The following is a 16,748-nucleotide window of genomic DNA, read 5'->3' as shown; positions in this document are numbered from 1 at the left end:
ATTATTTTTGCCTTGGTCCAGCCAGCCTGCAGCAATTCAAATGAATGGTTTGCTGTACCCTATTTATCATATAATGCAATTAGTATTTTTGATGAGGCATTTGTAGTTAAGGGCCCATTTCTACGGCTCAGGCCCAAACTAAATGCCCTGTATTGTTACTGAAACCGTATATGAAAAGGACATTAATTACAATATGTACCTGTTAATAAGGGTGACAATGGCTGCAAAGAGTTCTTCATACAGTCCAGCAGCCATTCCTTCTACACATTCCACCCCAGTCATTTTAGGTCCTGTAGCACAAATGAAAAACAAATGTTATATTCTTTGCAGGTTGTACCCTGCATAAAGTATTGATATAGTACAAAGATAAAAATGACACCCCGTGCCGTTTTCCAAGAATCTTTCCGTAATTTGGTTCACCATACCTTAAATTTACTAGAAAATCATTTAAACATAAAATAAACCCAGGCTCTTACCACCAAGCTAAATGGTTCATCTGTGTTCAACTTCTCTTATACTTACTATTGTTTCTTTTCTCCTAGCATTGTACTACAGGTACCATATGTGTATAAAATTAAAAAATGTTAAATAAAACTTATTTGAAAAAAAAAATTAAATAAAATCTATAGAATTGTTTTGCCTCAAGTATGAATATGGTATCCATCCTTTAGGCCTTGCTGATCTGTTACATATAGTAAAGTATCAGCCAATGTATTGGCGCCTTTAATCCATAAAAACAGTGGGGATCAAGAAAATTTGTGCAGTGCAGAAATATTTGCAAAGTGAACATATTTGCCCTGCCCATGTTTATATTTATAAATCTGGACAAAACTGACGCATTTAATGTGCAAGCATAATTGCCAAATTTTATTCCCAGTGTCAATGTTCTGAAAAATATGGCATATTCACAAACTACGAATATATGTGCGAACACTCTGCATCTAAGTTATGCCACAACTTTGGCAGAAGGAAAAATATTTATATTTGCAAAGTGAAAATTGGTGCTAAATTCACGCACAATAAACATGCACAGAGGGCATGCTCACCGTAACTGCAACCTCATTTGCGGGTTTTTCATTGTGATTTGCAAAAAAAGGAAAGACTGGCACAGCAGGGCAAAATATGCACTGCTTCAACTTCATAAATGACCCTCACTGTTGTCAATTAAGGAACAGTTTTTATTGCTTTCAGTCTCTAGGATTAAGTAATAAAGCAAAGCATTCTTCTTTACTGGCAGCTTATATGATTATTGATTTGTTTTTACATTATTGTTGCTTTCTAGAAGACAAGCAACTTGTTTGTTATTAAATATGGACTCTGTGATTATAGAAAATAAACTGAGCTGGCCTGCCATTCAATCAAGGTCTTTTAAACTTCAGTACAAATATGCCAACTTTACCTTTTGTGTAAGCCTTTGGAAACATAATTATTTTCCCATTTTCAAATCAATGCATGTTTCTCTAAAGAACAGGTATTTCAATGTTTTTATAAGTGTTACCGTATATACTCGAGTATAAGCCGATCCGAATATAAGCCGAGGTACCTAATTTTACCTAAGAAAACTGGAAAAACTTATTGACTCGAGTATAAGCCTAGGCATCCATTTCTTTTAACACACCTGCACACTAGCTTGTGTCTGAGTAGTAAGGGCAGCGCTGGATTACTAGTCCAACTGGCCAACCATGTTATCATTTTAATTTGGGTGATTAGAAAGGAAAGGTTTGCATGTAGTACAGTGATATCCCGGCACAGAAGGAAAAAGGGGGTACATAGGGGGAATGTAGAACAGAAAGCAAAACAGAAAGTAAAAAACCTCAACTCATACTATAACTGTAGACATTTGTGTATTCCATCGTCTTACTGTTTTGGCTTTTATTACATATTGGGGATGGAGTTATCATCATGAGTGATGGCACGGAGGGGTGGAAGGCAGCCAGGTCCTCCAGGGGGCCCATGGGTATCCACTCTCCCTTTCTAATATGTTTACTTTTGCATATTTGACTTTGGTTACTAATAGACATCCATTTTTAGGGCAGCCTGGGTCAGTGGTTTTGTTGCCCACTGAAGAGAAAGCCCTGGAGCAGGGGTAGGGAACCTTGGCTCTCCAGCTGTGATAAAACTACAAATCCCATCAAGCATTTTCCTTAATTAACTATGACTGTGGCTGTCAGACTCCTGCAATGCATTGTGGGACTGGTAGTTCCATAACAGCTGGAGAGCCAAGGTTCCCTACCCCTGCCCTGGAGCATGTGTGTTATAAGGCTTCTGTGCAACGTGTCACATACTGCAGCCCTATTAGAGCAGAGAAAAAAAATCATTGGCGACTTAAGGAGCATAAAATAAGAGAAATCAAAGCCAAAGGATGAGACATGTCTCCGAATGTGTCTGGCAGGATGTGCGATCCCCCTGAGGCATAATGTCCATTTTCATATTGATGAACTGTCAGGTGCAAAAAATGGCATGAACTTATAAATAAAGCAAGACCTATGCATTCTCCCTTGCACCGTTTGAGGCATTCTGATATCTTTGGTTACAAGGAGAGCCAGCTCGGCAGATAAGAGTTTAGCTGAGTGTTAATGACCATTAAACTCTTATCTGCCGAGCTGGCTCTCCTTGTAACCAAAGATATCAGAATGCCTCAAACGGTGCAAGGGAGAATGCATAGGTCTTGCTTTATTCATTAAACAGCTCATTTAAATGAAAGTTCTTTCCGTAATACCTTGCTACAGCCATCGGACGCGTACCGGCATTCGGCGCACACTCACGCACGTCACGCAGAGTGCGACATGACACGTGTGCGCCGAATGCCGGTACGCGTCCGATGGCTGTATGGTCTAGCTGGTCTGAATGGTCTAGCTGCGCTCGCTGCCTGTAGCAAGGTATTTTACGGGGGTATTTTACAGAGAGGGGGTCGCAGAGTAAGCGCATGTACACGCGTCGGCCGGGGGAGGGTTGGGTGTGTGCGGCTACGCACTTGGGCAGCGTTACATCAGCATCTACCGTATATACCCGAATATAAGCCGAGGATTACTTTTTCAGCTCTTTTTTAGGGCTGAAAATCTCGGCTTATACTCGAGTATATACGGTATTTCAACCTTACTTGAACTTTGACAACTGTCAAATCCATGTATTTAAAGGGGAATTTAACCCCACTAAACAATGTTTTTGCATTACGTGCCAAAAAGTGCTTTGTGAACACTGTTGTTTAATATTGATATTTTGTAAGAGCAAACTTGAAAAACGCTTGTTCATGCTTTGAGGTTCAGCTTCTAAACCGTCCTGATGTTACTTTGTCTCTTATATATCAACATAACATTAAATAAGTCAATCCTACAACAATTGTAGATAAAAATACCACTTTAGGAAACCATTAAACATGTTAGACATTTTCTTTCTCAAAATTAATATTTGTATTACTTTTGGCTCAGTATAAATGATGAATATTCAGTAAAATGAAGTGTTTGGCACACAGGACACATGATGAATATGGACAGTATTATTAGTAAATCATTTTAAAACATAAAAGTTACCTTGCTACTTTTTTGTGTGTATCCCCAAATGAGCTTGAATCTTTTAGGGACCTTGGCATTTGCAGTCTAATGACCAACCCTCTTATTATTCTGACATCTGCCAAGGAGAGAACCCAGAAGACCGTGAAGGCTAAACTAAGTCATCCAGTTTCCTAGCAACCAGCCCAGGTGTACAGAATCCCTCTATTGGGATTTAGATGTTGACACTTGGAAATTGGCAATAGATAAACCCCATTTGGCCCAAAAGCATATGCTCTATTTGTAGTGCTAAAGAATTCTAAATGGTTATTTTCCTATTTCCTTCTGTTTATGGTAGAAAAATGAAGTTTGCCTAAACATAAAGAGATATAATGGCATTAACATTATTATGCATCCAAAAGTGGTTGAGTCATAGAACTTTTTTTTAACCGTGGGTTTTTTAATCTTGGCAATGAAAGCTTTATTGCTCCTTGACAAATGCCATACTTATCTATTCCCAAGCATTTGTTTGTCTAATAATCAGCCAGAACAAGTATTTTGTGCAAAATCTTTCCTATATTTTGAGGACCTCTGCAATATAAAAAAGCATCATTAATCATATAAACTACCAGCTTTGCTTTCTTCTTTTGCCTGGAAACGATATAAATAATGGGCTTCATTTTACAGTGAACACATCTTCTCCTTCTTTATTAACAAGGTAATTTTCAGGATTTAGGTAATGTCACTTTCCAAGACCACTGAAATTACAGCTTGGATCTTTTCCCATGGATATTGTAGGATAGTCTATTTTGTTATATAAGAATATCAATATTGCTTTTTTATAACATTTTTCCCTACCTAAAAGGAATATACAGTCTTATAAAGCAGTAGCCACTTTAAAAGGGCTATAAAGGGGCCCAAAAACATATATCAAAGAATATAGCTATTTTTTATTAGGCCAATGTGCTTACCTTTTAAGTTAGATGACATTTATAAAATGTGTTTTTATCATGTAATAATATGTATATAAAAACAGCTTTGTCCAAGTAAAACATTACTTTTGAACTAGAAAATTATTTTTAACAGTACAAGTCTAATTCAACTGATCAGGGGTTTTGAAGGCAAACTAAACTCTTGGAAAATAGACTCCCCCACTGTGAGATGCCCATTGTGGAGAGTATGATGTATCCAATGTCATCACCTTTGCATGCAACACAGCAACCCTTCTGGATCAGGTACATGGAACCTACATAAATCCAAATTCATGCAACCTGGAGATTCACTAGGTCATGAGTCTTTGTTAAGCAGGATACTATGGAAGTAATAAATCAAATGAGGCAGCTGTGATTGCACAGGACTGCTACTAGGACATGCTTTATCACATTTATATAGGAGTACAGTTTTTTTCAGTGAACGCTAGGCAAACTTTTCGCTGCAAAATTCACAGTTTCAGCAGCAGCAACATTTTTGTTATGTGTTCTCTTTTTGTAGAAAAAATGCAGTCTTTTCCTCTGGGAAATAAGTTCATGTCACAACTGTCTGCCCTTTGGCTTTCACATCAACCAAAGGGATGGGAGGGTCTATCTGCCTGGGTGTTAGCCACGTGGGAGACTTTTTTTTCCTATGAAGAACAGTTGTAGCATAACAGAGTGCTCACAAGAAAATGCAACATGACAGGCAGGTGTCAGATTTACAGTATATAAATATGACTAGAGTTAATTAGCAAGGATCCCCATAAGGGGTTTACCATGATATGAGTATAGTAGCTAAGCAATTTTATAGTTATAAACAGGGGGACAGGAAATGTGCACTGGTGAATCCTTTTTTTTTGTGTGTGTGTATATATTTCTTTTAAGCAGACTTAATATCATGTTTCTTAACACCCTTATGATGTTAAATACACCTTCAGATGGTCAGCTTGTGTCATATTCAGTACTACAGATAATCCATTACCTCTCCAGCTACCCACTGGTATTTGTGTCATCAGATATGTGTATGAACAGGGTCGGACTGGGGAGTGAAGGGCCCACCGGGGCTCCCACCCCAGGGGCCCTGCAGGTGCCCGCACCGCCCTATCCCCCCTGCAGGGGCCCCCCTAACCCCCCTCGCAGGGCACCCCCACCCGACGTCCTCCCCCGAGCGTGTAAATTTAACCCGTCAGGGGAGGAGCGGTCGGGCAGGGGGAGCGCAGGTAAGGGATGGGTATGGGCCGCCGGGGCCCACCAGGATTTCTCCCGGTGTCCCGGCAGCCCAGTCCGACCCTGTGTATGAATTTGCACATGCCAGTGTAACATAAGGCCAAACTGAGCTTTGATGTTGGAAGCATCACTCAGAAAGCCTACAGAAGTGTTTTATGGGAACACTTCATTTTTGCAAGTAACTTACCCAGTGCAGACCTCACTTGTGTGTAAATAATTTCCCAGCTTACAATCGCAATTAGCAGTAAAATGCTGAATACTTTGAATACTTACTGTATTTAGTAATGTATCCCATAAGAGGGGCTATGTGTGAGAACACAGAATTTAATCTGCATAGTCTCAGCTGAAATGTCATTAACTGCATATATGTACTTTTATTCTGCCCAGTGTCTGTAGGAAATGGCATTCCATTATCATAAATACTGTAAATTCATTTAAATATTAACTTAAAAGACCATGTTTGGACTGCACTTGTTTGTTTTTTAAAATTCTTACCTGACTTTGTGTCATCTTCTTGGTTTCCACCCCTTGATCCAGAGGTAACTTGCTGAATGATCTGTTTGAGGTGATGCTTGAAGACAGATGTGGAGAGTTCTTCACAATCACACCCCAACACATTTGCTGCATTGTTTGCCCACTCAAATCTCATAAACTGTTTCCTGCCAACTAAAACAAAAAGAGAACATTTTACATCTTTACAGACTTATGTATTTTATTCAACCGAGTTTACAGTATATATATATATATATATATATATATATTATTATTATTATTACTTTTTTAAACTAATTGGGACAAGGTAGATCAAACCATATAAGTGGGAATGTGATATAAGCCAAAATGTTTGCACCAGGTGTTAAACCCATGTTACTGCTTTCCAACAGGATGCCTATAAATGTAACCCGCTAATTGGTTACTGTGAGTACTAGGTTACTAGCTACTAAATCACCCTTATCAACACCCTTATTCCATTCTACATCTGTTTAAAGCTTTGAATAAAAAGCTACATGTCAGACAGAATAATAATGCATGCACCAATTTACTCATTTAGGACACTCCAAATGTAAAGTTGTGGTTAGTGATGAGCGAATCTGTCCTGTTTCGCTTTGGGCAAAAATTCCGTGGAATTTTTCCACAGCAATTTTTTTCATCCGTTTCGCCCATCACTAGTTGTGGTTCATTTATAGGTATGAATGTAGGGCATGATGGCTACATTAGTAAAAGCATAGAGACTTGAAGAATAAAATGACAAAAATACTTGTTTGACAATTTTGTCAAGAATCAAATAATGGTGCTTTCTTGTTTTAAGGACAAGAGATCAGCCTTTAATGTGGAAACTCATGGTTTGATTCCCTGTGGCAACATCTCGTCTAGTATTTTGGTAAATTAATGTACCTATCGTGGTTGCCTTGATGACTGTAAAGAGTCCCATGGAAGAAAAGTATACATTATTCCCCCTTTTTTAAATATTCAGTCTAAAAACAAACTTCTGTCCTGACAAATTCTGACTTACCATTATTTCATTGCTATAAATCAGCCTCCCAAGCTAAAAATATACAGATTACCTTTATTTACTAAAACAGCACTCGTCTTCAAAATTTGAATGCAAATTTCCATATTTTTAAACCACAAACAAATGTTTCCAAAAATTCAGGAGACTACAATATGTACGTAATTCCCCAATACAGACACAAATTAGCATCCATTTTGGTGAAACACAAAGTGATGTGCAGTTTTCTAAATCCATTTGTGGTCAAATGGAATCACTTCTGAAACACATCAGCGATGATGGGATTAACACTGGACACAAGTCAATTTTGTGTGTGTTTTTGCAACCTAGTAAAGGGAATTTAGTATTACCAGGAACTCAAGGCAGGTGTCATTTTAGGGTTACCTTGCACCATTACCCCTGTAATTCACATCTGTATATCAAAGAATTACATGAAAGCAAACAAAATGTTGAGTCTGTCTTAGCATTTTGCTTATGCACTTTAAATGAGTCTTATTAGCTCATATTTTTGTAAGTAAAAAATCAGAATGTTTGGCCAGAGGCCTTTGTGAATATTTGTATAGTAAATGGACCACATCTCCATCCCAATAACTTGTTTTTTAATGTCCTATTGTTTCATTTATGTGGACTATTTAACAAAGCTTTAATGTCACATAATGTTTCATGATCAGGAGTGATTTGAATAGTTTGAGGAAGTGTAATCGATTTGTAACCCGGAATTCTCTTTTCTTGCCTTGTACTAGTGTAGTCTGGCACTTGTTTGTAGTTAAATAAGAAAAATATTTTGGAGCTGAATGTCTGCCTACTGAGTGCAGTCGTATTGCCAAAAAATAATGGATCAATAAACATTTAGTTCACGCTCTATATGTCTAATGTATTTATCTACCCATTGTGGTTGTCAGACTGTAAACATGAAGTGATTAAACAAAGAAACAGACAAGAATAAATTTCTGTTCAAAACATTCGCTGCAAAACATTACCAGACTCTCTTCAGCGGAGCAAACTCTGTGTCCCTGAGACATTTTAAATCTTCATTAAAAATACAATAGCAAACAGCTCTTTGACAAATTAATGAATTGAAAAATGAGAGTATAAAAGCATATGTTTGAACGTAAACATCAGAAGATGCCAGAGCAGCTTGTGCTTTCATGTTGTCTAAAGCTCATGGAGCAGAACAAGCATGGCACGTATTCTATCTTGCGCCTGTTTGTTTCTATAAATCCATGCCATTCACCTACAAGTTGTCAATCCTGTACGCTCTGCTTAGTGAAAGAAAGCTTTCCGACTTCAGCACCAGAGTAATGATACAGAAATGGTACATTTAATCTAGATATGCAATATACAGCACTTAGCTTCCGCAGCAGTATTTAATTGATCATTATCCTCACATCATCATCATATAAAAACTCATGCACTGTTAATAAAGCCTGGGCAATTTTTTCTTGCCATTTATACGTGTCTAAAGGAAATATTAAAAGGTGAACATGAAGTAATTTTCCTAATTGTTTCTTTTAACAATACGTTTTAATTGAACTAACCATCACAATTAGTCATGAGTGACTCTGTCCCATCTCATTGCAAAACGCATTGAATTCAATTGGGTGTTTTTGTTTTGGGTGTTTTTGTGTGTGTTTTTTTACTTATCTTTAGACACAGGCTAGCACACAAACTGGACCATCTCAAAGAAATTGATGCAGTTAAAAAGCAAATTTATTGAAAGAAACCGGTGATTCCTTTCAAACAGGTTGCCATCAACTGATTAAAGAAAACAATACATTTGTTTCAATAACTAACAAAAGTCCATTGTTCATTCTGTTTAATTAGAATAAAAAGGAACATGCCAGATTGAATAATAATCCATGCACCAATTTACACATTTAGAACACTCTGAATGTTGTGGCATCATGGTTACATTAGTAAAACTATGGAGAGCTAAAGAATAAAATGACAAAAATATACCTGTATGTTTGACAATGTTGTCAAGAATCAATTAATGTTCCTTTTAAGTTTTCATATTAAGACAACAAATCAACCTTTAATGTAGATCTCATACTTGTGCGTTCTCAAAAAGCCTTATGTGTTTAGTGTCTTATGGGGCAATTTGTTATAGGCTATGAGTCCTAAGCCATTCATTTGTCTCACATATGGAGCACTGGGGACAAGACTCACTGAAGTTTTCTAGAATCTGCCATCACATCACTCGGAAGGGCATTCCCCAACCTCACTGCCCTTACCACCAAAATACACCTACACTGTTTCAAATGAAAGTTCTGTTCCTCTAATCTAAAGGGGTGGCCTCTGGTGCGATGATCATTTTTATGGGAAAAAAAGAACAACCCCTATCTGCCTATAATCCATTCTAATGTACTTGTACAGAGTAATCATGTCCCTTGCAAGCGCCTCTTTTCCAGAGAAAGCAACCCCAACCTCGACAGTCTAACCTCATAGTTTAAATCTTCCATCCCCTTTACCTCCTCCAGCTCATTAATATCCTTCATAAGGACTGGAGCCCAAAACTGCACCGTATACTCAAGGTGAGGCCTTACCAGAGACCTATAAAGGGGCAAAATTATGTTTTCATCCCTTGAGTTAATGCATTTTTTATACAAGACAGCACTTTATTTGCTTTAGTAGCCACAGAATTACACTGTCTGGAATTAGACTTGTTATCTACAAAATTCCCCAGATCCTTCTCAATAAAGGATACCCCCAATACACTACCATTTAGTGTGTAACTCGCATTTAAATAATTTCTACCAAAGTGCATAACTTTGCACTTTTTCAACCTTATTTTTCATTTTGCTGCCCGGATTTCCAATTTTGAGAAATCGCTCTGCAAAGTGTGTCCTGCAGGCAAGATCTGGCTAAACAGCATCAATAATCACGCAACAAGGGTTGCCAGGAGCAGAATTATAAAGCTCCCTGCAGATTGAAATCACATGAGGTTAACAAAGTTGGAGGAAAAAAGAGGGCAGGGAGACATCATGAATGGACATTAGAATAACTGACAGGTACAGTCTAATGAGCAGTTCAGAGTTTGATTCCCAGTTGTTACTGACAAAAACAATGCAATTCCACCAGTTTCCAAATTGTTTTCTATGAAAGTGTTAGTGACTCTGCTTGCAGTTCCGGTGTTAACATCAAAAGAAGCAAAGAAGGGAAATGGATTAGGGGAGCAGAACTCTGTGGCATTGAGAAGTGACTAGTTTCAAAGTGTCAATAATGGTAAAGGCCCTGAATATAAGTGGCAGAAGCTACAGAATATTAAACAAAGATTGCTCATAGACAGTACCATAAAATATGTCACTACAAGAATTCCATGGGTATCTGATCTCTGCAGGTGAACCTAGGATTTTCCAATTAACATTTCCCTGTCCCAAATGCAGCTCAGCACATCCCACTATGTAAAAGGGCTTCACTTACAACACAGGCTAAAGTTAATTCATTCTCCAAATCTTTCTAAGATACTTACAATTTGCAAGTTGGCACATTAGCAATGCAGCGCTTTCCCCATTAAGGTGGCAAACTAAGTGTGATGCATTTATTCAGCTGTGACTGTAAACTGATAAACTCCAAACAGTAGAGTGCCTGTTGAGTGATATATAAACTGAAGTTGCAGGTGAAAAAAGAAAATAATACACTGTACTGTGTACTCTTTCAGTGATGTCTGCTTTGAGTTGGCAAAACAGCAGAGCATTCCCAGGTGTAGATGCACATCATGTAGCCCATGCAGTTCTAACACACATTCTGATATGTGCTGTAGGCTTTTTTTTTTAATTAAAATATTTATCTCTTTACCTGTCAGAAGCCTAGAATTTAAAGGTACTGAGTGCCAGACAACATTGATTCTATGTTTCTGGGTTATTGTCTATTCTGTAGGGGCCATGCAATTAAACTGGAAAATGAAATGGAACAATTTAATTTAGAAAATGCTTTTAGTTTTCTTTAACTTGGTTTTTATCCCTTGAGACCATGAATATCTCACCTTCTGGTGGGGCATTAGCTTCTTAAAGGTTAGTGACTGTTGCATCCAGTCATATAGCTTCAGGGAACTGCTATTAGTTGCCACTCTCCATGATACAGTGACACTATGGAATATGTAAACTGTAATCGAGCTGCCTCTCTATGCAGGAACAATTGGACTAGATAATCTTTAAAGAAATATATGTTTGTACCAGCTTTAATAATCAACTTCTGCCATTCCTCAAGTAGCATTTCTTGGGCACATGTTTGAAAATAAACATCTAACCTGTATTGGGCTGGTTACTGTTAGTATATAATGCATATTGGGAGCCAAGAAGCTAAAAAAGATATACAATTTAAAAGAAATGTTGAAATAGTAGAGTTCAAATAGAGCAAATAGTACTGAGTATTTAGGATTATTGTTCTCACAGTGCATCTGATGCTAAAAAAATATGGGATGGTTCCTCGCAAGGGTTAAATCTCATGAGGTTTATAAAACCGTATACAAAGAATGACATGTTCACATTGCAGGAAAAATGAATCTAAACAAACCCTCATAGCTTTTCTTTGTATTTCAAGCATCTCTATGCTGTCAAACACAAAGCTCCCCCTTCCAAGCCTCATTTAAACAAATCAGCCATTGTTGCCATGACAGCATGATGCCTTCATAGAATTGTTTATCTTGGGGGTCAGAGAAAAGAAGTTGTTTTTTGATAATGGTGAAAAGTGAAGGAAATGTGTAATTTAGACAAGAGGTCTTTACAGACAAGCTTGCTATCCATTCACCTTTCTCTTGGATGTTGAATAGCTGCGAGCAATGTTGGCAAGTTAAATAATGCAGATAAGTAAAATAGAAATACAAGGCCTGGCACAAAACATATGCTTCTCTCCTTTCATTAATAGATTTCTTGTATCCAACAAAAGCAGTATAAACATTCATAAACATCTCAAGACTACCTGAAACCCAGATATAAATGCATAAAAGCAGTCTAAATCTGGTCTAAATATAAAATCCCTAATCTATCTACCTAACCTATTATCCTGTGATGTCATGGTAAGATCCATAAACTGTGTGGGAACCTATGTGAGCCCACCGGGAATCTGAGCACAGGCGCTTGCAACCCCACACCCACAGCTGAGGTCCCCACACCCCTGATGCTGAGGCCCATGTTTCTGCACCTCTTCTCAACCATTGAGAATACTTTTCTATTCATCATAAAATCCCCTTACCCATCATAGTGTACCCCGCTCTGCCCCTCCTCCCACCCCACAGATGCTGGGCTGGCATTGGATCAGGTGTAGAGAGACACACCTGGGCCAGGCCCACTGGGATTTTTCCCAGGGGTCCCGACAGGCCAGCCCCACCCTGTCCCTAAATATGCTGTCCCATTATAAGGATTTATCTGCTAACAACAAGGGACAATTTGTTCCATGTAAAGTATGGTTCAGTTCTATACATAGCAAACATTACTGAGCTGTAGGCTTATTTTTATCAGTAAAAATATGGATCCTTTTCTGTGTGAATTCCTCACACATGCCAAGCTTTCTATCAAGAGTTCTTTATAATACAATAAATATCAAGCTGTGGCGTTACTATAAAGCATGAAATCCTCTAAATCCTCAGCAGAGATTGTATATCTTGCTCTATACTCGTTTTTCAGATGGTTTAGGACCCCACTAACAACAGGTGAATTGCTTTAATCCTGTTTTACATTAACTCTTGGCATTTCAACACATAAGCTGGACCAATGACCTTAGCAGAGCTCTTTATAAAAGGAGCCTGTACCATGCAGTGGCAGGGATTCAGCATCAGAGAACATGATGAATAAAGGTTGAAATATGTGTTAGAAACAATACAACCCAATACATTCATGTTTCATAAATAAAAATTCATATTTCAATAAACACCTAAAAATGCAAAATTTGGAGTACAAAGAAATTTGTGACACTGAGTAGTTAAAATGTGAATACTACTTTATAGATCAACTGTATAACGAGCAAAGCCTTAGGCACATCAAAGCCTTTGGTCTCATTTCTATCAAGCCGACCATCTGCAACACAAATCAGATGAGAGGGCCCTGGTTTGTACAGTAATATACACATCATTCACTTCTCATTAACAGCATTTGAAGGCTGGGCATGCAGTTGCTAGAACCCGGTTCAGTTAACTGATGGAAAGTTGGAGCCTTCATATTGCACACTCTTCAATTGGTTCCGACTTCAATAGTGGATGTGTCACTTTATATATCCAAACACTTGGATCCAATTTACACAACAATCATGTGCTTGAGACCATAAATAGCAGTACACAGGGGAGCTACATTATTCAGTATTTCACACACGTTAGCTCACTATTCCCTGCAGCCTCTTCTTCCTTATTATAATGTACATGTATTCCAAACCTAGTTCCAAGTAATTTCCCATATTTGAACCCATTTCTTGAATTTCTTGTATTTCAAAAATATGTACATAGCAGCTTAATTTTTAGTGAAACCCTGTTTTTCATTTTTTGGTGAGAGGTGGATTTTAACTCACATGTGCTCCAGAGGTCCATTTGTTTACAATGTAATGCATACAGTACCCTGGATCAATATCAGGATAGAATCAATATCAGGAAAGAATCTTTCGTGCATGGAGCGTCATCAGTGAAACGGCAGAAACTAATGAAACAGGGCTAAGTAGAAAAGTAAGTACATCATCCACAGGCGGTACATTTTCAAGAATAAAATCAATACATATGAGGAGCTTTATGACCATCAGAATGTATCATACTAATTAAGTTGCTTTTTCCTTGAACTATAATGCGGAAGCAATATTGTTCTGCTTTGATTTCATTATGGTGCAGCATAAGCAGGCATTGTATAAAAGAAGTAAAAGAGGCCTAATTGAAACAACATCATCTTGGACAAAATAAACGCGTTGCTTTATTGCTGGGTAAAAGTTTTGCTTTTTGCATATGATATATCTGAAATAGTGAAAATTATATGGAGTTGCATCTAATGTAATATTAGACCATAGAATATGCACAAGCCAACAATGGTTCTAAAATATTTTGTGTTATGAAAAAGAGGTATTGATTCCCAGCAGGAAAGTACAATCCTCCATCTATATACAGTAAATCCAAAGTATGACCTCAGCTATAACATGCAGTGCTCTGGTCCCAAATTTACAAATTATAATACACTAAAATACAAAAAAGTCTACATATGCCCAGCCCACATAATGCAAGGGTTGTAAAACATTTCCAATATGAGAATAGTTTGGAAATTCAAGGATTTTAAAGCAAGGTTAATGACTGGGGGGCTATTTTGCAAGGTTAGCAGAGAGCTTTACGAAAGGGCCACATGTACTCTAGATCTACAGGTATTGGACCTGTAATCCGGGATCTGAGGTTTTCTGGATAAGGGGTCTTTTGATCATTTGGATCTCCTAAGTTAACTCTACTAAAAAATCATTTAAAAATTAAATAAAGCCAATAAGATAGTTTTGCCTTCAATAAGGATTCATTATATCTCAGTTGGGATCAAGTACAAAGTACTATTTTATTGCTAAAGAGAAAAAGGATATAATTTTTAAAATTTTAAATTATTTGCTTAAAATTGAGTCTATGGGAGATGGACTTCCCGTGTGATAATGTGTTGAGATTCAGCACTCTTGCCATCAAGGAACATTAATTTTGTGGTGCCGCACTCTGAATTCATTGTCAAATTACCAGTGATCTGAATTCCTACAGGATTTGTATTAAATCAATCTTTTTTATATTATGATCAAACAGGATTCAATCCCTATGGCCCCAAAAGATCAACTGCTATTAAATAGGGATGTAGCGAACCTCAAAAAAAAGTTACGCCAAAAAGTGCGAAAGTTCGCAAACTTTGTGAACCCCATAGACTTCAATGGGAAGGCGAACTTTAAAACCTAGAAAAGCCATTTCTGGCCAGAAAACTGATTTTAAAGTTGTTTAAAGGGTGCCACAACCTGGACAGTGACATGCAGGAGGGGGGATCAAGGGCAAAAATTTCTCTGAAAAATACGTCGTTGACACAGCGTTGCGTAAAAACGCAAGCTATTCCTATGTATACGCAAAGGCAGCTGGCAGACCTAGCGGAAATACGCGCCATTTTTTGCTATTTCGCACTATTAGCACCATGGAAACGGGATTTGCTTACACCAGTACTAGGCTGAAAAACGCCAGGTGTGGCTTGTGCGGCATTTTTAGCCCGAGAAAAAAACGCAGCGGCAAAACGCCTAAGGCGAACTCAAATTGCGAACATCGCGAAAAGTTCGCGAACTTGCGAACACCCGATGTTCGCGCGAATTAGTTCGCCGGCGAACAGTTCGCTACATCTCTACTATTAAATCCCATAGTGATCACTGACTGGAAAAAGCATAGACAATGCTACACCTGCTCCCATGTCTGAAGGTTTTTTACACATTCCTGTCATGCTATATCTGCTTGTGGTAAGTCTTAATCAACTGAACTTGATGTGGGATCTCATGTTAGAGATCCTCCTGGTTTGATTCCTTGCAGAAACTCCTTGTGACCCTGGATAAGTAATTTAATCTACTCTTTTCCTGGCATACTCGGTGTGTCAGTCATGTAAATCATACTGAGTCCCATGAGAGAAAAGCGCTATATACAGTAAATAATTTCCCTTCCTAGATTAACAACCATAAACAAAGTACCAGACGTACCTCAGTATGAAATATATCAAAAACCGTCAGTCCTCAGGGATTTAAATATAAACAAAATAAGATAAAGATTTATTAAGATAAATGTTCAACTTACTTTGTTTTTAAGTAAGTTCCATGCACAATGTCATATTATTTATAATAACATTGGTTTTATCATGGCTGCACAAAGGTCAGCGGATTAAGCAGTAAATACTGAAAGTGCATGATCAATAAAATCAATTTCAATATGCAAATTCTATGTCAACTGTTGGGTCCCTAAAGCGATTTTCTCAAGTGCATGTATTGGGCATGGAGACAGTGACAGGCAGAATTTATACAACACAGACAGATGTTTAACAACAATCAATGTCCCTCTAATGAAATGCACTATGCTTAAAAAAAAAAAGCTCCAATCGATGCTACCATTTTAAGAAAAAGCAGAGGCTTTTAATAGGATTAACTTTCATTCTTATTTAAGGAGGGTTTGATAAAGCTACACTAAACAGTGTCGTTTTCTACACTTACACAACTGTTGCTCATGCATTTTGTGAATGGTGCTTGAACAAAAAAATATTAGTAAACTAATGCTATTAATGCTTACTTACTATATCAGTGATTACTAAACTATGGGGCTGCCCACAGCAGCATTGACAAGGTGGGTAAGAACTGGAAAGTTCATTTACCCTGCTATATACAACAGGGAGCCCAGGTTGAAAGTAAGGAGAGTGACATTTAGGGGCTGATTTACTAACCCACGAATCCGACCCGAATTGGAAAAGTTCCGACTTGAAAACGAACATTTTGCGACTTTTTCGTATGTTTTGCGATTTTTTCGGATTCTGTACGAATTTTTCGTTACCAATACGATTTTTGCGTAAAAACGCGAGTTTTTCGTATCCATTACGAAAGTTGCGT

The 16,748-nt window shown here is 37.7% G+C and overlaps 1 protein-coding gene across 2 annotated transcripts in view; it reads right to left on the bottom strand.

The window, feature by feature from the left end:
- myo18b (myosin 18b) overlaps positions 1 to 16,748 on the bottom strand; it is a 281,470-nt gene that overhangs the window by 181,192 nt on the left and 83,530 nt on the right. For both annotated transcript variants that reach the window (XM_018090002.2, XM_018090005.2), the window contains exons 14-15: positions 6,182 to 6,352; positions 200 to 290 (exon numbers count right to left, since the gene is read on the bottom strand). In XM_018090002.2, the coding sequence (XP_017945491.2) occupies positions 200 to 290; positions 6,182 to 6,352 (262 nt within the window). The remainder of the gene's footprint in view (positions 1 to 199; positions 291 to 6,181; positions 6,353 to 16,748) is intronic.

Source organism: Xenopus tropicalis, chromosome 1, assembly GCF_000004195.4.
Source record: "Xenopus tropicalis strain Nigerian chromosome 1, UCB_Xtro_10.0, whole genome shotgun sequence".
Classification (NCBI taxonomy): domain Eukaryota; kingdom Metazoa; phylum Chordata; class Amphibia; order Anura; family Pipidae; genus Xenopus; species Xenopus tropicalis.
The sequence above is the reverse complement of the archived record's forward strand: the minus strand, read 5'-3'. Positions and strand labels throughout refer to the sequence as shown.